The following is a 23,943-nucleotide window of genomic DNA, read 5'->3' as shown; positions in this document are numbered from 1 at the left end:
GTGGTCTCAAAATTTATATGCCTTTATTAGGATCTCCTTCAAAGATAATTGAAAAGCATGTTATTTAACTGGACTTAGAGCTTCTTTATGGAAGAAAGAAAGAAAGCATCAGAACTTCCTTATGTGTGCAGTAAATGTATGAAGTCCAAATCCCAAGTCCTATCACACACTAGAACTGAACAAGAGAGAGTTCCCATATGAGAACTGCCATGAGCAAACGAAGCAAGGATGGGCAAATTATTCCCTCCCACCCATGTCCTGGTTCAATGAGAGCTGTGTTAAAAGCTGAGACTTCACTAAAACTTCAAATTCTCCATGTGATACAATCCCCTGACCAAGGCCTCTGTGAACACCAGCACCTGTGTACTTAACTTTAAACTGAGTGGCACCTTTAAGATAAAAATGTAGGAATGCACTAATGAAATCTGATGACCTGAGCTGCCAGTAGGGAGGATGACTGGATATCATACAGAAAGATTCACTGACCTTGGGGACAAGAGTAATACAAATGGAATGAAATTTAATAGCACAGAGAACAAGGTTATGACCTGAAGGGCCAGTAACAAGAATTTTTGCTACAAATGAGAAGTGCTTAGGTTGGAAACAGTCAAGGAAAACAAAAGCAGAATTGGAGCAGAACAAGGGATGAATATGAGCAATCAGTGTTGGGGAGCCTTCAAGGAAGGTAAATGTGATCACAGAATGTTATTGTGTCACCTATTCCCAGTAGCTGCTGCTGGTTTGTACTGCCACCACTGCTTATTTCATTTCAGCATGTACAGCTGTGATTGCATATGTCCAGAGCAGGGGGTCCAACAAGAACACGTGCAGTGAGGGATTGGTACAGCAGGAAAACTGTGTTCCATATAGGAAAAGGCTCAGGGTACATTTAGAGGGCAGAGTGTTGTTCTCCAGAAATGCACTTAAGGAATAAATACTGTGGAAGGAGGGATGAAAGGTGGAAGGAGGAAAAGGAGGACTGCTGTTTCAGATAGAGGGCAGTTTTGGACACGAACAATGTTTGTGTACTCTGATTATCACTACAACACACACTAGAAATTTTAAAAAGATCCCTAATCTTTAATGCAAGAAGTCTACAGCTGCCTGTCCCTTGAAATAGTTAATTTAAAACAATGATACTTCTTTGAAGGCATATGCCATATCCTCACAAACAGCCCCTTTATGATCTGGCAACATCACAGGATAAGGAACTGGAGGCAAGTGACCCAGAAATCCATTCTATTTTTCACTCTGTATTTGCCATATGTGTGAATATTTGGCTGAATCCCCAGCTGAGGGGCTCACTTGGGCAGGGTGAAGGAAGAACAAGGGGGTTTTGCCTATCATCAAAAGACAAGTAGCAGTTTCAATCTTTTAGCCACAATAGGAAAATACAGCAGAGCACAGCTCACTTTTGAGCTCTGAGGCTTTTCACATAGCTATGGGTGGTGTTTCTCATTTGCCTTGAACTCCTCTTTATGAAGTGAAGTAGTGCTGAGAGCTATGCTGGCATAAAATCCCTTGAGAGCTTTCCAGTAGTTCATATTTCTGTGGTTTCATTTAACTAATGTATCTGTGAACACAACCAACTGTATTCTTCTCTCCCCTCTTCTTCATCCCTCCTGTTTTCCCAATTTTATTCCTGGTAGGACAAGAAAAGCAATTTAGTGATGGAAAACTTGTGCTGGATGCAATCAGGTTCTGTATTGTAAATACAACTGTGAGTAGTTTGTGGCAGCAAAAATGCTTCTGCCTGGTCTTATAAAAGAAATTAATTAAGAAGATTCCAATTTTCTTCTCCTTAAATTATGCCAGACTTCATTAATTGGACTAAGCATATGGAGCTTGTTTGAAAACTGCTATTGCTCTTATCCTTGGCTATTAAGTGAGCAGGACCAGGGAGCGAGCACGACTTGTTCTGCTATTTAATATAAAGTACATTTATGGTATTGCTGAATCACAGTGTCAACTAAACATCAGCATCAAATTCCAAACTGATAGACTGGGGGGGCAAACACAGAGAGGAGCAAAGCTCAACATAATGTTTATTTCAGACTTAGAGCCAGGTATGCACAATTAGCCCTCAAAGTCACCTTATCATTGCTCAAGTCAAAGCAGGATTTTGATGAAATAGTAAACCAGAAAAACAAATGAAATATTTGACTGACTCCAGCAGGAGAGGGGATTTGGGGGATAAGGGGAATAGGAAGAAGAAGGGCTAAGTACTCCTTCATTTGTTTCACTAAGCTTGAAAATTGATCTGCACTACCAGATTATTTGCCTGGCTGGAGTCCAATTCACTTCAACTTTGAGAGATCAGGCCTTAATTAGCAAGCATTTCAGTGAAAGCAGAGTGCTAATGGGAAGTGTGAAGGTTGCACCTAAAAAGCAAGGAAGAGAGAGATCACTGCAGCTGGGAGAGAGGGATCATCACCTGTGTGCTTGTTGTTGACATGAGCCTTCATATCTGCCTCTTCCATAGTGACAAAATCGCACGCCGTGCAGCAAATGGAGAACATCCACTGCTCCTTATCCACGTGGAGGGACATATGACTGACAAACTGGACATTCATCTCTGTCTCAAACCCACACACATGGCAGCTGCAGGCAGAAGAGAATTCAAGAGTTAAAGAAACATTCAAAACCAAATCACAAACAGCAGCCTATTGCCTTTCCCCAAATTTGTAAGAGGAAACTCACACCACAGTTTTCTGCTCTTCCTTGCTGCTCAGTGTTCACTGCAAAACTCTTTTGTCTGCTGAACTGCCTTTGAACTGATGGCCATGCCAATGTGATTAAGGGCATGCACAATGCAACAATCCTGTACATGCTATAATGATGCTAAATAATCATAAAGTTAATTAAAAACTACAGATTCCAGATGCTGTGCATCACCTAACCGATTCCTTTGGGCAATAAGAGGCACTGCAGCTTTGCCAAGATGTTTAGTACAGCTGATACACTGACAAACAGAGAGCTTGCTGCACACTCCAGGAGTGATTTTCAAGCCCTGGAATGGTTCCCATGCCAAACTGGGATCTTGTGCAAAACTGCCTGGCAGTTTCAGTGTAAGCAAGTAAAAATGGGTTCAAACACTTCTTATGCTTGACTGGAAAACAGCAGTCTTCAGCTATGCAAATAATTAGCAGAGATACAGATTTTGCAGCCAGCACATAAACAGAGTGATACTGAGAGGCAGCGGAAAGGACCCTTTAATTTAACTTTCTTTGTAGAGTCCTCCTCTTGCTTTGATTAGGCCATTAACATTTAAAACAAGCCAGAAAGATTGGAAAAGGCATATACTCCAGGGCACTATTTTGCTTTCCCAAGGGGAAGCACTAGATAATCTAATCCAGCAGGTCTCATTTATTTCTTACTTCTATGATTTTGTAATTAAATCTGCTCTTGGCACTTTGACTAAAAGTAAGAGTGATTTGGTAATCTGCTTGGCCACTAGAGTGCACATCACAGTTTGCAGAGTGCACAACAGTGCATACAACAAGAAGAATGTCTAAATATCCATTTTATCTGGGCAATTCCTTTCAATTTTTCAGGCAAATTCTCCTGAAGGTTTTCTTTCTTTCACCATGTTGGTCACAGAATGTATATACCTCTACCAAACAGAGGAAATGTGTAGATTGCTATAACAATTCTTGATAACACTTTTAAACTACTTGATTTCATGGATTTGGCTGAAGACAATGGAACAATCAGAGGCAACTGGAAACACTGGGTTTTAGATTTGCTGTGAATCCGTGTACACAACAGGATGTTTCCAAACACAAAACTTAAAGGAACACTGCTTAAAAAGTTAGAGGGGCTTCTAAGAGCCCAGCTGCCTCACAAAGCCACTCAAAAAAACCAATTCCACAGCAATCCCCCGAGTCCTTCCCAATGGGCAGCCAAGTCAAACAGCACGAAGCAGCCAGCCGGGCTTCGCTGCTCATCCTGAGCCAGATCCGGGCAGGACCAATGCTGCAGCCATGGCTCCAAGCCCGCAGCACCAGAAGGGTGGCCCTGTCCCACGCCCTCAGCAGGCACACGAGGCAGTGCTGGGGGCTGGGGGCTCACCTGTAGTAGTAAGGGTGCTTCTTTCCATCGCTGCCCTCGGCCGTGACGGCGCTGACGATGTCCTCGGTGTCGGTGCTCACCAGCTTCACCGAGTGCACGGTCAGGTGCTGGTTCAGGTTAGCGCGGCACTTAGCAGCATAGGGGCACAAGTGGCATTTGTATTTTCTCTCTTCTGAAAAAAGGAGCAGAGAGATGTGAGTGTATACCTCAGCCTGAAGCCAGCTGCTTTGAAAGCTGCCAGTAACCAAGCGTGCATTCCTTTGGGTTTCTCCAAGTGCCTTTCAGGATGAGGCACTTTGGAAGCTCGACATTTTAGAAGTTTATAGGAGTCCACAGCAATTACTCAGAAAAAAAACCCAACTAATTTGAAAGTAGTTTAGGGCAAGCTTTTTTAATTTGCTCTACCATTTGTAGTTGGATAATAAAAACTTTATAAACTGGAAAACTGGGGCAACTGCTGTTCTGGGAGCTGCAGCAAAGCCAGTGGAGAAACAGGTCAATAGTCTACAACTCCTTCCTTTACCCAGCATCTTTTATTTGATTTTTGGACTTATTGTTGAGGTTGCCCATGAAATTGCTTGCAGAAAGCTGATAGTTGATGATTTTTTATTAAAATCCGATGGTAGGAGGAAGGGGAACACTGTATATCATCAGTCCAGCTCTAAAAATGAACAACTGAAAAAGCTCACTCAAAGAACAGTGGAAAAAAATAAACTAATTCATCATGAGTTTCTGATGCTTCACCATTTTAAATATTCCTCATTTTTATTTTAAATTAATAATTTCTAGATCCTGGCAGCACAGTTTTTGTGCATGTGCCAGGCTGCATTTTGTAAAGGGTTGATTAAAATAACCAAACATTATGTCTGCTTTTACAACCTGTTCCTTTGAAGGTCTGCTCCTCTAAAACTGAAATATAATGCTATAAATGTGAGGGGAAAGGCATTCCATAAAGCAGCTTAGGACTAAGGAAACCCCACTAGACCATGGAGCATCTGAGCCTTTTCAGGATGGATCTGCTGGGTGGCCCAACGTACACTGGCATTATACCAACAGGATTTCTCAGCACTACATTGGAAATTCTTGCTTCCAAGTGTTATGTTATGCACCTCAGCAGGCTGACAGAGTCCATCTCCCATATAAAAACTCTGTTTGTCTCAGCTGATTTGAAGCAGATTCACTTCAAGAAAGTTGATATGGGTTAGAACAGCCCCTGTTCCTCTCAGAACTGTATGATGACAGCAAAGATGAATGAGTTATTCAATTCTTTCACAGATCTAAAACACCAAAGCTAAATCTTTTGTTGTTCAGTGACACTTGAAAAGTTCATCAGGTGAATGATATTTCTGTCCAAAAAAACCCCAAATCCGTCCAAAAAACAAAAAAAGGCTGTGCCTTCTCTTCAGAGCTCCATTACCAAGCTTGGTTATCAGTTGGTGTCTACAGTCTGATCTGCTGGAACCTGGACGAACTTGAATCAACAGGAGAAATGTCATGTAGGCTGCAAAGAAATAAAATGTTCACTCCCTCAGCCTGCTCTGACATTGTGTCCATTGTGTGCTGCTCCTGTGCTTGGCTCTGCCCCAGGTGAGCCGAGGATGGCTCGCACACTCCTCTCCTTACGATCTTTCTCCTCCTGAAACAAACCCCACAGAATTCCCAAGTGCTGTGACAAGCACAGGCAAGGCCTGCCTTACCTGTGTGCAATGAGAGGTGCCGGGACAGAGTCTGCTGGCGACCAAACACTTTTCCACACACGTCACAGGGAAACAGCTGGTCGTTAAATTTCCAAGATGGCAATCCATTTCCCACCTCCAGCCCCAGCTTTTCTGTTTCTATGCCAAAAAACACAAAGCAATCTTCAGAACTCTGAAGACTTGCAGATTTCATTCAGTAGAGCCCTGTAGGCGTCATATAAAATGCAGCACTTTGGTGGTGTGCTGTGTGATCTGGCACATGAGTTCATTTAGAAAGGAAACTCCCATTGCTGGAAAGGAAATGAATCTTTCATACAGCATCTTTCATACACACTCCAAAGCAGAACGCTGAGCCAAAGTGTTCTGGACATAGGCACAGGCAAGGAGTTGAACCAGGTTATGTACAGAGAGAAAGTCAAGAGTGAGCAGGGCAAGCATTAACCTCTAATTATGGTTTTGTGGAACAGCCACTCCTTTGGCTTTTTCAGTCACCACCTTTCCCTGGTGCATGAAGAAGCCTGGTCTGAGATGGTCTAACACTGGATTATTATTCAAAGCTGAATAAAGATTTTCAGATAATTTCTTTTCTCCTGAGGCAGGAATTCTTGCTACACAGAATGACAGAATTATTTAGGTTGGAAAGGACCTCTAAGATCAAGTCCACCCATTAACCTAACACTGCTAGGTTCATCACTAAGGCCATGTTCTAAAGTGCCACATCACACACACACGAGCAGTGTGACTCTGAAGACCAGAAGACTGCTCAGACAAACATTAAAACAAAAGGACACAGCACCCCAGTATATGGCTGACATCCAGGGTAAGCTCTACCCAGCACCGCTGTCCTCTGGCATCAAGATCCCCAGCAGCTTAGAGGGCCACGGAAAAACTGTGACCCAGAGCGATCTATTATCTTTTAATAAGTGGTTCTAATTGTTTCAGGAGCAGACAGAGTCTGCAATACAGAAAAAAAGAAACCCCACAGAGCATAGAGCACAGATATGAAAGCACTTTGTAAGGAAGTCGAGAGAAAGGGACTGGGGAAGAAGAGGGAAAAAGGTTACACAATGCTTCAAGAGGTTGAAAGCATGGCAGTTTTGATTTGGACAGAATGGAGCAAAAAGCAGGTAGAGGCTGGGGACAGCAGTGTACTGCTTAAAACAATAAGAGAAAGAGCATCACCAAGTCTTGAGTGAAAAAATACCCTGTGCAAGGGTCCTGTTCCCTGAGGAGAAGGGACTGCTGTTGTGAGAGATGCATAGACCTCCAAGGGTACTTTTTAAACACAGCAGCCAGTAGTGAGGGGCTTGGTGTAATTGTTCTAGTTCCACTGGAAGGAAGGAAGGCACTGGCAGAGCACCTTTCCCCAAACCAACAGCAGCTCTGGGATCACTGCCCAGAACAAGCTCCACCAGCACGTGTGAACACGCCCTGATGGAGGAAAACCACTTGGCTGGCATTTCCAGCTAAATGGGGGGAGAGGAGCTGGGGACAGGACTTCAAAACATTATAGTGAGCATAAGTCAACACGGTGGAGTTTGGCACAAACAGCAAAATCTTCATCCCATGAAGCACTGAGGAATAAACACTCCCCCTGCACTGGCAGCCCCTCCCTGACAGTCAGCTACCACTGCAGATGTGACTACCATGGCTGAGAGAGTCTCTCTTTCAGAGAGAGATTTTCACACAACTCCACTGTGGTTTAGGCAAAGAGCTGTCAAATACTTGTATTTAATTTAAGCAATAATAAAAACAATGCCTCATTTGGGGCAGAGAGTCCACACAGCAATCACAGCAAATTTAGGGCTGGCCATACTTGCCAGCCTCTTCTCCACTGCTGTTTCATTCTCATGTGACCCTGTATTATGTACAATATTCACACCAGAGGAATTCTGAGCCACCTCTGAGTGCTGCCATCCAACAAAACATTTTTCTTAAAAAAATGTCTAGTTAGAAAACAAGTTCTGCCTATTCAAAATACTTGTTTTGTGAAATTAAAAAAGAAGACACCCCCCCTCCCCCCTAAGGGCTGTAAGTGACCCATAACCTCTAAGAACTTCAATAAAGAAGGACTCTTTTTCTTGCTACCCTTGAGTTCCAAACAATGGAAAAATCTGACTCTGTGGTAGCACTACAGATGTTTCAGCAGAGCTTTTTGAGTACATAATCAAAACAGTGCTTCAAATGAGGAAAATAGTAATAATTATAAGAGAAGGTCACAAGGGTGAGGGTTGCTTCAATATGGTCCCAACAAAAATGAATTAATTGGGACATGTACCAAACAAGCAGGTTCAATTAAGTAAATAAGTCTCTTAACAATTCATTTCAGTATTAGTCATCAGCCCTCTTTTATCTCTTAAGAAAAAGAAATATATCTTCTTCCCTATGAGGGATTGTCCTGGTAAGCTCATGGGAAGCTGGAAAAATAGCAGCTTTCTGATTATGTCAAACTGGTGACAGCCAGTCCCTTGCAAAGCAGCTGCATATTTTTCATTGATGCAAAAGAGGACACTGAGGTGTTTTGAAAGTCCTTCTGTTTACTTGAAAGATGCATTTGTGGAGTCATAACTACAGTGCTTCTTCCTTCTGACTGAATCTTCTCTCTGCAGCAAAGTCCTTTTTCTATTCAGCAGCCTCTTAGTTTGTTCATGGCAAACCAGAGCTGGTGTCTTGCAACAGGAGCCTCAGCACTTTGTGAAACATTTCTCAGCACCAATGAAAATCACCTATTTCCACCCATCCTACCCTCTGGGCAAGCTTTGACTGCGTGCTGGAAACTGCAGCTCTGTGTCCATGCAGTGGTCCAGAAATCTTCCCAGAACATGCCTGGCCCCTGAGCTCTCCAGGGAGGTCAGGTGAATCAACTTCTACATTCATTCCTTGGGCTCTGGTTTTAATTAATTAATTAATTCATTAATTAATGCCAAGGAATGGTGTTTTCTGGGAAGTGAGTCACTGTGCACAGCCCAGTGACTCCAGGACCACAACACTGGGCTGTGCACAGTGTTCTCTGTGCATGCCTAAGCCCTGCTCCCAGGCAGTCAGTGTTGTTAGCCCTAAAGAACACCCTACACAGGGGCCAGGAGAAAGATGGACTGAGACCAGCTAATGTTAAATAATAAATCAACACTGTGAATGATGTCTCACAGAAATCCATCATTCACCATGACATCCCCTATACTGAAATGAAAAGGAAAACAAAAAGAGAGGAGGAAAAAAAAAAGGACTTGCTACAAGATTTCTGCTTTAAATGTCCACAGCAAATTCCAAAACTCCTATGTTAGAAAGTCATACAAGACAAAGTTATATTGAAATTATTAAGCAATAGATTGCATTTCTGTGTGAGTTTTGGAGTTTAAAACAAAATATGCTCAGTAAAATGGAAGGCCTCCAACATCTCCAGGACAAGATTAAAAAGAAACAGAAGGATTAAGACTCAGGATATTATAAAACTAATGATAAAATTATTTTGAAATAACTTTGCATAGAACACTTAAGAGCTAAGAATCTTATATAAAGGTAAGACTTAATAAATATAGTGAAATACATCTTTATGGACACCTTTCCTGCCCTCCTGCATCACCTGGTATTGCTCCCCTTCTAGCCACAAGTCAGCTTCATGATGAGTAGCTGTGTAGAGCTGATCATCCAAGAAGGTTAGGAACTGCCACCATTTGTATTTCCTCTGAGAGGAGGACATCAACTGCAGAAACATTGCTCTGTGCCTCCTCTTCCCCTTCCAAATAGATTTAATTTCTGGCAAACAAAGCACTGCAGCTTAAAAGAGTCACCATTTACCCCTTTCCTGAGGTGTTGGGCATACTTCTGAACACATGTGTATTTTCAGTTCTCACATTTAGTAAGTAACTTTTTCGTCTTCCTCTCCAACTGGTGATATCAATACAGAGAGTGTGTTAATCACCCCTTCTGAAAAGTCTTTATCCTGACTTTTGTTAGGATATGCTTGGAGAGAGGACACCATAGCTGGTGGAAGCTGTAACTGAAGAAGAGGACAAGGCATGACCTGAATACAAGTGACTGTCTGGAGTCACCCAATCAGCCTTGTGACTGCTGGTGGCTGTCAGGCTCAAGAGCTCCCCAGAGACTGCCTTTGGACTCTCATATTTTGATTATTTCTTTTCTTTTTACTTTGATGTGCTTGTCAATTCTTCACAGTGGTTTATGCTACATTATGTTTTAATATGCTGCCCAATGCCCTGCCCAACTTCATCACTTTATACAAACAATGAAAAGAATGAAACTACTATTTAAGTGAAAAAGACAAGCCTAAGAAGAGAAACAAAAAGTGTGCTGAGTGTAGTATATGGTAGAGATAATTCATGCTATATATGTGTATAAAATATTGTAGAATCTAAGCTATGTCTGTGACCACCCCAGCTGGGAGCAGAGACTTATGTTTATTCAATTAGTTCCCGGACAACGTTGAGATAATATCAAGTCTGTTAAGGTATGAAAGAAACCTTCCTGGGCCATGAGTGCTAGTTTCCTTGGAATGTCTGAATCACTCACAGGACCTGCACCTGGGAAGATTGCATATACCATACTCAAGAACCAGGGTCACTCTGCTACATGCGAATACAGGCTCTGCCGAGGGGCTCAGACCTCCCTCTGGACCTACCTTTGTCTATTCCTGCACATGCATGGCCCCAGCTCTACATGTGAAGAGACACAAAGGAACGTTGGGTCATCCCTGCCTCAGGCAGAACAAACTGTATATAAGCTGGCTGCTGGAAGCATTGGGGTGAACCACAGGGAAATGCTGGCACTTTGTCAGCTGGATCTCGGTTCACCCAGCGCTTGGCTGTGGTGGTTTTTCGAAATTCTATTTTTTGTTATCGATCCAATAAATCTTTGTTACATTTTTATTACAAATTTGGCTGCCGATTTGATCATTTATAACACTGAGGTATCATTCAAAGAAGATAAATTCATGTTTATGACCTTTGTTGGTTTACTGTCTGCTCTCACATCCTGTAACTCACTTAAAACAGCTGCTTCTCTGTTTTATCCTCACACCTCCATAGACCTTGGGAGCTACCAAATCCACAAGGGAGATCCTTATGGTCAGATGGAATCCCATGGGTACAAATGAAACAGATTGTTCTCTGCAATAAGGATTCCATGTAGAGATGGGATTGAGAGGTGCTGATAAGCCTTAACATGGAAGGTCAAAATTCCTTTTCTCCCCATTGTTCTGGAAGTGTATGTCAGGGTTATATTTTGGGTTATTCAGACACTTTGACACCACACAAATGTTCAAGGAGAAGCTAGGCCAGTAATTTTGAAAATTAGGTGCACAGAAATCCTGTGAAAATAGAGAGTGGTTGCTAGAGTGTTTTCAGTAAATGCTGCTTGCAGGCCACCAAACTAGAAAATTAATAAACTGACTAAGAAAAGGTGGACAAGGTAACCATGTTCTGTGAGCTCATGGCAAGAGGATGAACACTCCTGTGCAGATGTCCAACAGCAAGGCATCTCACTTTGCTCAGAAGGATTTGGGACACTTAACAATCATTGGGTGACTTTTGGCTGCTCCCAGCCTGAGGTGAATTGCTGCTTTTTCCTTTGGGATCTGTCAAGTACCCCACATTTACCCAAGAGGTAAATCCACTGCATGCAGCTCTACAGGAAATGTCAGAAAAGCTTGCTCCATTAGTAAGGTTATTTCTGTTTGGTTATGTCTAAAAGACAAAAACTTCAAGAAATTATTTATTCAGAAACAAGGTATTAAGGTCAGATAATCGTGCAAACATTGCTTTAAAAACATTTATTTGCTCAAAGAAATTTTCTTTCCTTCTTCTATCTGCATTTATCTATCCTATTATAGAGTCTTCCTATTTCTGCAGTGTTCCCATCATCAAAGATGCATTTTATTGCTTTGGAGTCTTCCCCTTACATGTTCATCCATCACCTCTGGCAAGCACACTGTATTTAAAAATTGAGAACTCCTTTTATGAAATATGTAATTATGGCTCTGTTGCAAGCTTGTTTGCCAAAAGCCTGTGAAAGGTTCCCAAGCTTAAAAATATATTGACTATACAGAATTGCAGTGCTCCAAATATTATATATCTTACTCCCTTTCCAACTTGCTTCCACAAAGGTTTTATTTGTAGGGCCAGAATCCTTATTTCTAGTAAGTCAGTTAAAATAAACAGTGGAATCCTTCCAGGTACTGTAGTTCCTGAGTAAGATATCTCTCAATTTATCTAAGCTATCAGAGATCCTGATTGGCCCTGCAGTCTTAATTTGTCCCCCCCTGCATCGTTGCATCCTGTCTGCTCCTGGTTCAGGGTTATCTTTTATTGTGAGCTGACTCATCCACTATTAAATGAGATAAGCAGTTGCTTTCTAGGCATAACATTCTCCTATATTCCTCACAAAAATACAAAGAACACAGAAAACTCTAGTTCCACATGTGAGGGAGTCATGTCCTTTTTGTTTCATAAGCCCCAAAAATCTGCACATAATCAATCTTAATGACAGAACAAATGCACAGAGGAAGCAGAAAAAGTCTACTTCCCAATACAAAAACTTTACCAATTAATGCTCTTATTTTTTTCCCCTCAAAAGCTTTGCAAATGTGTAATGTTACTATGGAGCTGATAAAAAGCAGGAATGTTATGATAATTTAAAATCCTTGATATAGAAGAAAGTAGAACCCAAGTGATTTTATCTATCAGTAGCACAGTGCTTAAGCTGCTCTTTCTGAAAACAGCAACCATCAAAGTTGGAAATACTTCAGTGAAGTGCTTGCACAGCCCACCAAAAGAAACATTAATATTGTGCACAGAAGCAGTCCAAGTGCACAACAGACAGCAGCACTTGAAAAGGTTGCTGAGAAACAATAAAAATGCCAGGGTTTGGGAAAAGAATAAAAACAGGTAAAAGATGAACTTTAAAGTTGACTCCATAGAGAAACATGGAAAAAAAGTTAAGCCCCCTTTACTGCTAAGACTTAGCCCATCGCTCAAAAATGGACAATCAGAAGCAGAGGAGAAAATCATGGCAAAGAAAAGATTGGGATGACAACATCTGACTTTAAAACACAAAGCCACTCCCACATTCTACTTTTGCATCAAATCTCACACCTATTTTCACTTCTCTTTTACTTCTGAGCAAACCATGAGATACCTTGTGATAACCTTCATCTGCATTACAAAGCTCTGGGATTTGCTTTTATTCTCTGCATTAAACTCAAAACTTAAGAAACAACCAAGAAGAGAGAAAAATATCCAGTAAATTCTGTGCAAGGTGGCTGAAGTTGCAGATTTTTAAGGAACCCTAAAGCTACAATAATGTTGCAGTCATTACTTGAAAACCACTTTTACAAGGTGTACATCATGGCCTCAATTTGAGGATAATGCTAGGCAACAATCTCTCTGTCCCCAGCTTGTATCACCACTGCCTTGCTAGAGCATAAAGCACAACCAGGACTGGCTTGTGGTAACTGCATCCATTAGACAACAAGACAGAATAGAACAATGTAAAATTCACAACAGATGCAAAGTCAGGCCCTCCCCAAGCTGTGAATTTGCTGGCTGAGAAGCAGCAGTCCTGGGAGAATCCCTTTATCTCACTGCATGGCTCCAAGAGCTCGTCCATCGTTCTATCACAAGGAACATCAGCTGCATTATGTGGCTGCAGATGAAGCAATGCAATTTGGTCCAGATGAAAAATGAAAAATGGCTTTTTTTTTTTTCACTGAGGGTGCTGAGACATTCCAAGAAAGGCAAAGGAAGCACCAACAAATCTGCTCCCCAAAAAGTGTTTTTCAAAGCTTCATCTGATCATTGTTGGCCAAGAAAAATTGAGCCTTCAAGTAGCAAAAGGCTCTATCACCATTACTATTTCTTGTTTAGAAATAACAGCTAAAGTTAAATCCTGCATCTATTGTCAGAGAAAAGCCTGGTAATGTGCTCTCTTATCTTTGCATAATATATTTAATTTCATTTCCTCCTGAAAATATATTCATGACAACAGTTAGATGGACATAATAAACTTACATCAGTTTCCTCTAACTCACTCCCAAGCAGGTGGCCCTCACATCTGTCTCAAGCATTTACACTGCTTGCAACACTTCTTTTGGATGCTCCAACACTGAGTTCCTATGGACTTATGAAAGTATAATTTGCTCCTATTGCTATTTTTAAACCAAAATTAATTCATTTCCATAATGCCAACAGGTTTCTATCTTTTAAATTTTTTCCTTAGAATTCTGCTTAAGACCTGCTTCCAAGAAACACTTTTAAAAATCACTCAAACATTTGTGCATATTAGGACCATTAAGGGACATACAAATTTTCCTTTTTTGCTTTTGTTTTTGTCAATGTGACAATTTCTGCTTGCAAGTCAACAGGAAATATGGGTGTTTCTTTTCTATAGAGAAGATAATAGACACAGCTAGGGCACTTTGCAGAGCCTAACACTAATAGTTCCCCATCCAGCATTCAGATACAAATAAAGACAAATTTGCCTTTAGATTGTATTTTTCTTTTCAGCTTTCTGCCTCTTTTGGGGTGAAGCAAAATCTTCTGTATTTGGAAGAAGCTGATAAGCAGAAACCTCAGTGGGGGATAAAAATAAAATAAAGTGCCAAATGCAGGTTGAATTCCTGAGCTGAGTGAATTAACACAAAATAATCAACACTGGATGAACAAGAAACTACAAACATCTGGCCAGAGCCACCTTTCCCAAGGTGCTTGTGATTGCTGCTGTGAAAGAAAATGTTTTTGCTGCTTTTATTGCAGATTCCCCAAGTGATAAACACTGAATCATTTTGCCATCACACTGCCATTTCCTTGAGGCCTTTAAGTCACTCTTTTTAAGATACTAACAGCTCTCCTTGCTCTCTCTCCTATCACCAGCCCATACCTGTAAACCATCCCCTCCTTCTGCATAATTCTCCCATCTGCCTTCTGCTTTTGCAGGGCACCAGTGAACACCACAACTGCCCCAAACTCAACTAAAACACACAATAAAAAAATAGGGTAAATTTGTACTCAGATTGAAATCATCCTGTAGAAGAAAAAAACCCCAAACCTGTCTTCAGCTTGGCTTAGATTACTTTTAAACAATACTCTTAATGTCTATCTATCCATCTGTCCAAACAGCTGATGAATTTTGCATTTAATTTACTCTTAGGCAGACAAATGTTATAGAAGACAAACTTGTACAAGGTAAGATAGGTGAGGACTGAAAGTCTCAAGGTAACTCTAAAAAGAAATGTCAGGAATGATGTGTTCCAATTCCTTTTGCAGAGCTAAAAAGTAATTTTAAAATCTGTCTTTCTATTTCAAGTTGAGCTTGTATTTGGAAAAGTTTCATCTTTGGGAAACAATTTGACTCAGTGCTGGTGCTCACATTTACAAAAGATCCTGATATTAGGAAAGACAAAAGAGGATATGAAACCAGAGATAGGTTTGAATGAGATGCAAATTCTAAACCACAGCATGCTGAGTATCAGTAAGCCAAATGCCTCATCTATCAAATCTTTTTCAGGAGGTTGTTCAATCACCGCTGCAGCTTTGTTACTGAATTTATATCCCAGAATTAGAGCAGGAAGGGACTCCCAGAGGCCAGCATGTCTCTCCCACACCCAGAGGCACATCAGTCACTCACCAAACTTACCCATCAGTCCCAACAGATGCTTTTATTACTAATTTTTTAAAAAAACCCTCCTGTGACAGGGGCTCCAGAGGCTCCTCTGACAGTTGTGCCAGTGCAAAAACACCCCACTGCTAGAAAGTTTCTCTTGGTGTTTAGTTGCAATCTCCTCTGCTGTCATTTAAGCTGGTTATTCCTTATTCTGCTCACATGAACATAGGCAAGGTTTATAATTTTCCTCTCAAAGCTGTCATTTTACATATCTGAATGCCATTATCATTATCACATATCATCTCCCCTCTTTTCTTCTCCAGACTAAATAAATTGGTAAAATTCTTCAACCTTTGTGCACAGCTCATGTGTTCTAAACCTCTGACCGCTGCTGTCTCCTCCACATTGTTCTTGGATTAGAGCCCAAAATTGAACTCTGGGCTCCAGCTGCAGAGCAGAATCACCACATGTGCCTTACAGACAACATTTCCAACACCTCAGCCAGATGTTTGTCCTTTCTGCAATGCCACCTCTTAACACAGAGTCTGACCAACATTACTCCAGATCCCTGCCTTGAGCTGCACTGCCTGGCATTCATCCCTCCCCTTCCTTCATGGCACTCACCATTGCCCCAGGCACAGAACTCTGATCTCACTGCACTGGCTGCTATTTTCCACAGTTTCTTCAGTTCCTCAAGGCAAGTCTGGACTCTAGATCTGTCCTCTGAAGTGCTTATAGCATCTCCTTGCAAGGTGTGCTGCAGACATTCAGTAAACATCCTTTGTCCTCCGTCATCCACAGCATTCATGAAATGAATGAAAGCCAGAGCAAGCAGAGCCTCCTGCAGACCCCACGTGCTCCCTGGGCTGTGACAGCTACACCTCAGCCTTGATCAGAGCTGAACCTACCCTGGCTTCCCCTGCTCACCATGGGCACACTGTGGGAGAGCACAGCAGAAGCTTCACTCAAGCCCAGAGGTCATTTACTATTGTTAGGCTTTTTTCCATATGCATCTCCAAGTTGGTTCCAGTTGTCCTTCCTGAAGCCAACAGGCTTTATTCTGCTGTTTTCCCTTCTTCCTTTCCCAAAACCAATTCTACAACTTTGTGTCATTCTCCCCCAAGCTGTCTTCTATCATCTGCATCAGAAGACAGCTCCCTTGCTGGGTAGCCCTGTGCTGTCTCAAATTCACTTCCTAGAATAATACATGGTAGACAAAGTCCCACATTTCTCACTAAATACTTCCAATTATTGTAGCTGCTCAAAAAACCCTTCTCAGATTTGACCTCCACTTGTGTTACCTGGTTAAGAATATTTATGGCAACAATGATTTTACTTTTTCAAAAATCACTTGCTATTGAGTAACTATTACTCAGCAAACTTATTATGGTAAGTTAAATAATAAGAGTTGCCAAAATAATAAGAGATGTCAATTTTTGCCTGTATGAGAACACTGCATGGTATTGGAAAAGAAAATTTACCCTGTATAAAGGCAGCCTATAGTAAAACAAGAAACACAAGTTTTCAGATAGATGTCAAGTGCCTTTCAAGACAGCCATTAGACATGAACTCTTCTGCTTGTTTTAATTAACACCTTTCATCTTGAAGGTCCTGTAAACAACTGGCAAAATAATCAGTGCAGTGACTTCACAGGGAAAAGAAGTGGAGTCTATGTGGCCACATCAATTTGTGCAAAGTCCTGCTGTTTAGCCTGAGAGGCTGGCCAATTCACCAGGAGCTTCATGGGATGCTCATAAGGATATGATCACATTCCCTGCCCAGTAAATACTGATGGTTAAGAAAAACTAAGATGTACAACGATGCACATGCTGCACATTTCACTTGTCCTGCTTTAGCTAGAAAACACACCAAACACACGCTTGAGCATGTTTTTTTTTCAAATTTGCTGATTTGAAATTGTTTGTTCTGCATAACAAATTATATTTTCAGCTCTGAAAGGGACTCTGCTACTAATGAAAACCATGTGGCTGCTCAGGAGACAGCCTCTGTTGCTGCACCACAGATCTGCACCACACGTGCAGGAGATGCAAACCTGCCTGGGAGCGGATCCAGAAAACTGCAATCAGTTGAAACCACCCTGGCTATGATCCCATGGAAGGAACCAGAAATGTGGAAGGCTCTGCTGATGGCTGTGGTGCAAAGTGGTTGTCAAGGCAGCTGAGAGCACAGGGAGAAGGCTGCAGGCAGGCAGGGGGATCTAAGGCAGGATGTGATGGATGGAAAACGTGCCAGAGCCGCTATCAGGCACTTTAGCACTGAATGATGGAGAACAAATTCTGCAAAATCTGTCTTGCTTTGCAAAACTATGCCAAGTACAGCCCACTTCTAGAGCAGTCCAACTATCTCACCTTCCTAGAATGACTTCCACAAGTTGCCAGCTATCTGTCTCCTGCTATCAGAGTGCAGAGAGCCACCCCAGTGGCTGACAGTCCCTGGCCTTCCAGAGAGCTCCCACCAGGCACTTGTACCCACAAGACACTCTTTTTGTGGGAGGAATTAGCATGTTGGTGATAAGGAACTCAAATCAGTTACTAAAACCAATCTGCCACTCTGTCCCTAAAAAAAACATTCCTACCATCTATGAAGCTGTCCCACAGGTTGGATTTGTCAGAGGGACGTCTCTGCTGGATCCTTTTGCATGCACCTGCATGGATTTTTACACAGCCATACACATGCACAGCCCTGTGTACACACACACAAAAAAGAGTATTTGGTTGAATCTTACTCCCAGACAAGTACCAGAAGAAAAATAAAATTAAAAGGGTGCTTTTGAGGACTGAGAGAGGCAGACTTTGCATGGCTTAGGGAGTACCTACAATTGTGCCCTGCAGGCAGCAATGACTGTGTGGCACCTGCTTCCACCACCACTTTCCCCAAGCACATTTCACAGAAATTCTAAGACAGAAATGAACAGCAGGACCAAGTGCCTGATGGAACATGCCTTGGTAGTGAATTAAGTGCCACTCTCATTTTTCTACCCTGACAGGAAGCCAACAGGGGTAAGGGACTCCCATCATCAGGAAACTGAAGGAGGTATCCAATGTCTTGGATGGGCAGAGCTCATAACTCAGACCAGAACTGAAAGCAGATAAAATGATCATAAGCACTGATAATGGGATAAAGCAAGGTGGGGAAAAGCACTGTGGAAGTTAATTCACATGTACGTGCACTCCCCCCCTGCAATTACACTGGCCATAAAAATTGCTGTTCCGTCACGGGGACAGAAACAGCTGCCAGGGGCTTGAAATATTCTTTTAGGCTTTCAAAAAAGTCTGAAGTCCAGCAAACATGATTAGGGGAATGGAGCAGCTGTCATACAAGGAGAGCCTGAGAGAACTAGGGCTGCTCAGTGTGGAGAAAAGGTGACTTGGTGGGATCTTTCCAACCTGGATAAATACCTGATGGGGTGAAATAAGATGAAGTCAGGCTCTTCTTAGTGATACCAGTGGAGAGGAGGCAAAGGCACAAATTGAAACACAGGAAAATCCATTTAAACATAAGAAAACAATTTTTCTTATGGTGAGCAAGGTCAAACATTGGCACAGCTGGCTCAGAGATTGTCTAGAGTCTCCATTCCTGGAGATATTCAGAACCTGATTGGACACAGCCTTGACAGCAAGATGACTCTGCTGTGAGGAAGGGACTGGAACTAGACTTCATACCTCAGCCATTCTGTGATTCTCTCAAAAATAATAATCCATGGGTTCTGCTGTCCTAAATAAATTCAAAATCAATTGCTTGTAATCATGCTCTTAAGCCCTGGCTTTCATTTACAAATTCTAACATTTGAACATTTTAAGAAAGCCTTCCTTCAGTAAATAGGATTACCCACAATGTGGAGTTAGAGGCCTTTTGGCAGATGTAAGCAAACAACAGTAAGAAGGTGTGAATCATTCTAATTAACTCCATGGGTACATAGCAGGGAAGCTACACAAGGGCAATTTAAATGCCAACATTTCACTGCTGGTCACTTCAGTGGAAATTCACAGGGTTTATGTGTTTCATAGTACCCTAAGGCCATTTTCCAGGGTGACAGAAGCAGCAGTGATCCCACACACAGAAATGAAACCCTCAAGGTGTCCCTTCATTTCTCAGTGTGCTTATAGTGGTCTCATGGTGATGACCCAAAATTCAGAGCTGTAGAAGGTTGCAGAAGTTTAGGTTCCTGCAGAGCACAGGAAATCAGAACAGAGCATAAATACTGCCAGAAAATAGTGGATATGAGCACCTCTGCTGGTTGGACCAAAAGAGGTCTTGCTATCTACTGTCTAGATGCTTGGAGTCACAGGAAATTACAACATCAAGAGCTATATCAGCCTTAAAGCATCTTTAAAAAGGAATTAGGCAGGAAGATACATGCAAACTCATACTAAAGAATGTGGTATCTGCACAACACCGCCACCATGATTATTTATCATATTCAAGCTAAAATTCTAAACCCTCAGGAGGTATTTTCCAGCTACAGTAACAGAAGAAAATAAACAAGATGAAGTGTGCTCATGGGCATGCCAGTCTCACCCAAATGCTGAAATTTCACGTGGTTGAAGGATACAGTTCCCTTCACCCTGCTCACATCCCACCATTCCCACAAAGTCCCAGTGAGAAAAGGAGATCAGCTCACTACTTGCCCTGCTGTGGCCACACAGGGGTTAGTTAGTGCTGCTGTGAGCAGAGTGTGCCCTGGTGAGGCCCTGGGAGCAGGCAGGTTTTCACCTTTCAGTGTTACTGAAGTTACAGTGGAATTACTGCTCCAGAGAAAAGGCCAGAGTATGAACAGGTACAGGAGAAACCTGCACATTTGCAGAATAGCCCTGCAGTTCCAAACATACTGGAATCTTTCTTCCACATATTGCCTTAGAGCCATAAACATAAAAATGGGCTGATCCCATTAATTGCATTATCAATAAAAGAACAACTGACAGTGCCAAAATGCAAAATTTTTGCACTATGTTTCCAAATGTCTACTGAGCTAAGCACCATGCTACTGATTCTGGACAATCCTGAAGAGAAAGCACATCCTGTCTGTCATCCTACAGGTCAGTGCAGAGTGTGGACACACATGGCAGAGGAGGCTCTGATGCATTTCAAAAGGGGACTGGAGCTTTACTGGCTTTATCTCACTGAAACAAACCAACACCCAGTAAATTAGGTTGTGACAAAATTTTAAAAAAAAAAGGACTATTCCTGGACTGCAACTCATAAGACCTACATCTTCCAGTTCCAAAAGTTTATTTTAGCCATGTGAAATTCATTCATCACCATTGAAATTAGAATGCTGCAAGTGGTACTAAATTCTCACCAAAAAAATGGATTTAAAAAAAATTAATCCACTACAGATGAGATTATTTCAATATTTGGCATTGTCAATGGAATTGAAGAAGAATACCAGGTCCTTGATAAACAGAGAAAATAATGAAATATGATTATACTACACACAGATAGATATACATGGAGAAAAAAATCCCAAAAAGCCATGGTTGAGGTTTTCACCAATATTAATGAACCATCCAGAAAAGGAATAATGAATATCACTCATCTGGCTTCCATGAAGGCAGGTTTGACTTACAGAAAGAGTCAATGAGATGGTGGAAAACTATTAAAGTACATTAAAGACTGACTAAGGGTCAGGAAAAGCAGCATAAGATCAAGTTTTTAATTTATCCAGTGATCTGAACTGAACTCCATAGTCTGACATAAAGCTATTCTGTCAAAAGAAGAATCTTATAAAACAGAAGATGAAAATGTCCTTTTTTAAAGTGACTGACATAAAAATTTTAATTTCTTATCCCTACCTTTTGCTAGATTAAAAGAGGCCACATTCTTATAGGGAGCAGCTGAAATTATTGAATTGGTTTGGATATGACTTTGTAATAGATATTACTTTGATACATGGTAAATTTTGAGCAAAGTGTGTTTGCTTGATGTAGATATCAAAACTATTTTATTTCCATTTTGGAGTAAAAATGAAGTTATTTGGACAGTAAAACTAATACAGAAAAGTGCAATGTAATAATAAGGTTATTAACATAGAAAATACCTTAAAAGGTGAGAGAATCAATTCCCCAAATCTAACCAGTAAATTTGAACTATATACCCTAGAAAACTCTGTCTTCCCTTCTCAGAGCATTAGGAATTCACCACAGATTATCAGGGAGATACCATGACTTCTGTGGATCTGATGAGTCCCTTTCTGACAGCTGGTGGAGATTTCATTGTTAGTTCCTTGGATACCTGAATTAAAATCAACTCTCCTGCCTGTGATACTGCTGCTGATTAGGAATCCTCCACCCTTTTTCAGGCCAAATCCATCACAATATCATTATTTATTTAGGATTTTTTCCCCTCCACTAAATGCCCTGATCAGTGCATTGCATTCACACATCTTTTTATATTCTTTCCTAATTATTTCCTACTCCTTGGGGGATCTTATCTACTCAATGCCCTACAAAGAGTGCTCTGCCACTTAAAGACCCGAATTTGCAATTTTGTTATAAACTGGCAATAAAGTGAAGTGGTTTGTGCTGAGGGGGCCACTAAGCTTAAGTCTCAAGGACTGAACTTTGGACCCACTGTACTTAAAAAACCTCTTTAATAGCTTCAACACACACACTTACACAAAACCCCCAAACAAACCAGAACTGCATTAATGGAAGCAATATCAATATGCAGAAATTTCAGAGTACTAAAGAAATCATCTTGAGAGCTAGAATAACAAGTGAAACAATTCAAATTACAAGGTCATATGCCTAAGAGTGTAGGAATGAGAATTTCTGTTGCATGCTGAAATCATCAGCTGAAATTATAAAGGAAAAGAAAAACATGTTACTATTTGACCAGCAAGAGAGACACCAGCATGTTCTAGTTACAAAGCTGTGATTAATCAGGAGAGGCATTTCCAATATGCACTCAGAAGATTGCAGGCTGCTGAAAAAGTCAGGGATAAAACCTCCTATGAAAGAGCACATATAGCTCTGACTACTCATATTTGCAGAAATTAATGCCCCTAAACAGAGGCAGAAAAGGGTTAGGAAATGGAAACCCTGTCGTTTCAAAAACCCAAAAGACTGGCTGGCTCACTTTCCCAAAATGAAGGCAGGATTAGAGGAATATAAGGAATGGCACATCAGATGGTGAACATCTCAAGGAAGAAGAATTATCAAAGTTGAAGGACAGCCCTGGTGAGATAACAGAAGCAGAACTTGCTGTGAATAAATTCAGGCTGGAAAGAGAGTGGTCCCAGTTCTTCAAAGGGGTGAGCTTCTGAAACAGCATCCTCATAAAAATAATAAGGATGATGGGGTTTAAGATGGAGCTTGGTAATGAACAAGACTGCATAATGTTACCTAGTACAGAAAAGAATTGAATTTGACACATGAAATATCTTAGTGTCCTATGTTCCTGTCACTTTTCCCAATTCCTTTGCAGCTAGAGTGCCAAAAAGTCTGCAGACAGAAAGTTGGCAGGAGGCTGGGGACACCGCGCCCATTTTGGTGCTCACTTGAGCAGTGGCAACCGCGTACGTGGGGTCCCACCAGGGCCACTGGCCTGGGAGTTTCCTATCACTTTCTTGTGCTGCCCTTTTCTACTTCTTACTGTCCTATTTCAGGGATGGAGTAACACAAAACAAATCCCAAGCAAAAGCATTTTTATATGGGAGACCACATACACAGTTCCACAGCATTTTCTGTAATGCTTTCTGTAGGCCTTGCACAATGGTTTGTTTCTGTTCCTTAATGCTGCTCTTTGAAGGGATAAAATGTTTTCAGAGCTATCCATAGCAGTACATAGGCTATTTCTTCTTGCAAGGCTGAAAATAATAGGAAATTTACCTGTGGGTATTCTGCTGCTCTTTTAAATGAATATAATATTTGTAATTGATTATGTAAATTATTTAAATCACATTATTGGTGCTACTGTGAAGTTGCACTTCAGGCCCAAGAATTTGTTGTGAAGCTGAGAAAAAACAACATATTTGGAATTGTAAGAGTTGTTCCAAATATAAAAATGTAGCAGAAACTGGCATTTTAAAAATTTCAGTATACTTGCTACTATTATATATCACTCTTATAACCACAGAGCAATATGTACTATAATCAAGGTTCCACAAAAGAGATTATGGAGCAGCACAAACTTATGAAAACCCTCAGTTCCTCAGAGGCCTTTCTAACACTCCAGGATGACCTAACCAACCAGATACTTTATATCATTTAAGCACAAGATCAAACATGTCACCAAAACCCACTCATACTTCTGTGGCCTCACTGAAAGTGAAGTCTTAGACAGAATTGAAATTCTTCTGCATTTATCTCGGTATGATGTCAGACTCTTGCTGCTGGAGGCCGTGTCCTCTGAGGTATTGAGCCCTGCCTGAGGAGTCTGTGAATTCTCATCTTTCATCTGGGCATATGAATATTCCATGTTATGCCAAGGTCAAAAGCCAGGATTGAAAGTGCTAACCTGGTTTACATTTTAATACTTAAAAGCACCACACCTGATCTGGTTCTCCTCATCTGGAGGTACAGAATCCACTGCTTCCTAG

The 23,943-nt window shown here is 41.3% G+C and overlaps 1 protein-coding gene across 2 annotated transcripts in view; it reads right to left on the bottom strand.

The window, feature by feature from the left end:
- The window catches only part of ZNF827 (zinc finger protein 827), a 112,090-nt gene that overhangs the window by 5,537 nt on the left and 82,610 nt on the right, over positions 1-23,943 (bottom strand). For both annotated transcript variants that reach the window (XM_066547979.1, XM_066547980.1), the window contains exons 9-11: positions 5,769-5,906; positions 4,072-4,243; positions 2,435-2,601 (exon numbers count right to left, since the gene is read on the bottom strand). In XM_066547979.1, the coding sequence (XP_066404076.1) occupies positions 2,435-2,601; positions 4,072-4,243; positions 5,769-5,906 (477 nt within the window). The remainder of the gene's footprint in view (positions 1-2,434; positions 2,602-4,071; positions 4,244-5,768; positions 5,907-23,943) is intronic.

This window comes from Molothrus aeneus, chromosome 4 (assembly GCF_037042795.1).
Source record: "Molothrus aeneus isolate 106 chromosome 4, BPBGC_Maene_1.0, whole genome shotgun sequence".
NCBI classification, from domain to species: domain Eukaryota; kingdom Metazoa; phylum Chordata; class Aves; order Passeriformes; family Icteridae; genus Molothrus; species Molothrus aeneus.
Note: the sequence above shows the minus strand (reverse complement) of the source record. Positions and strands in the feature narration are given on the sequence as shown.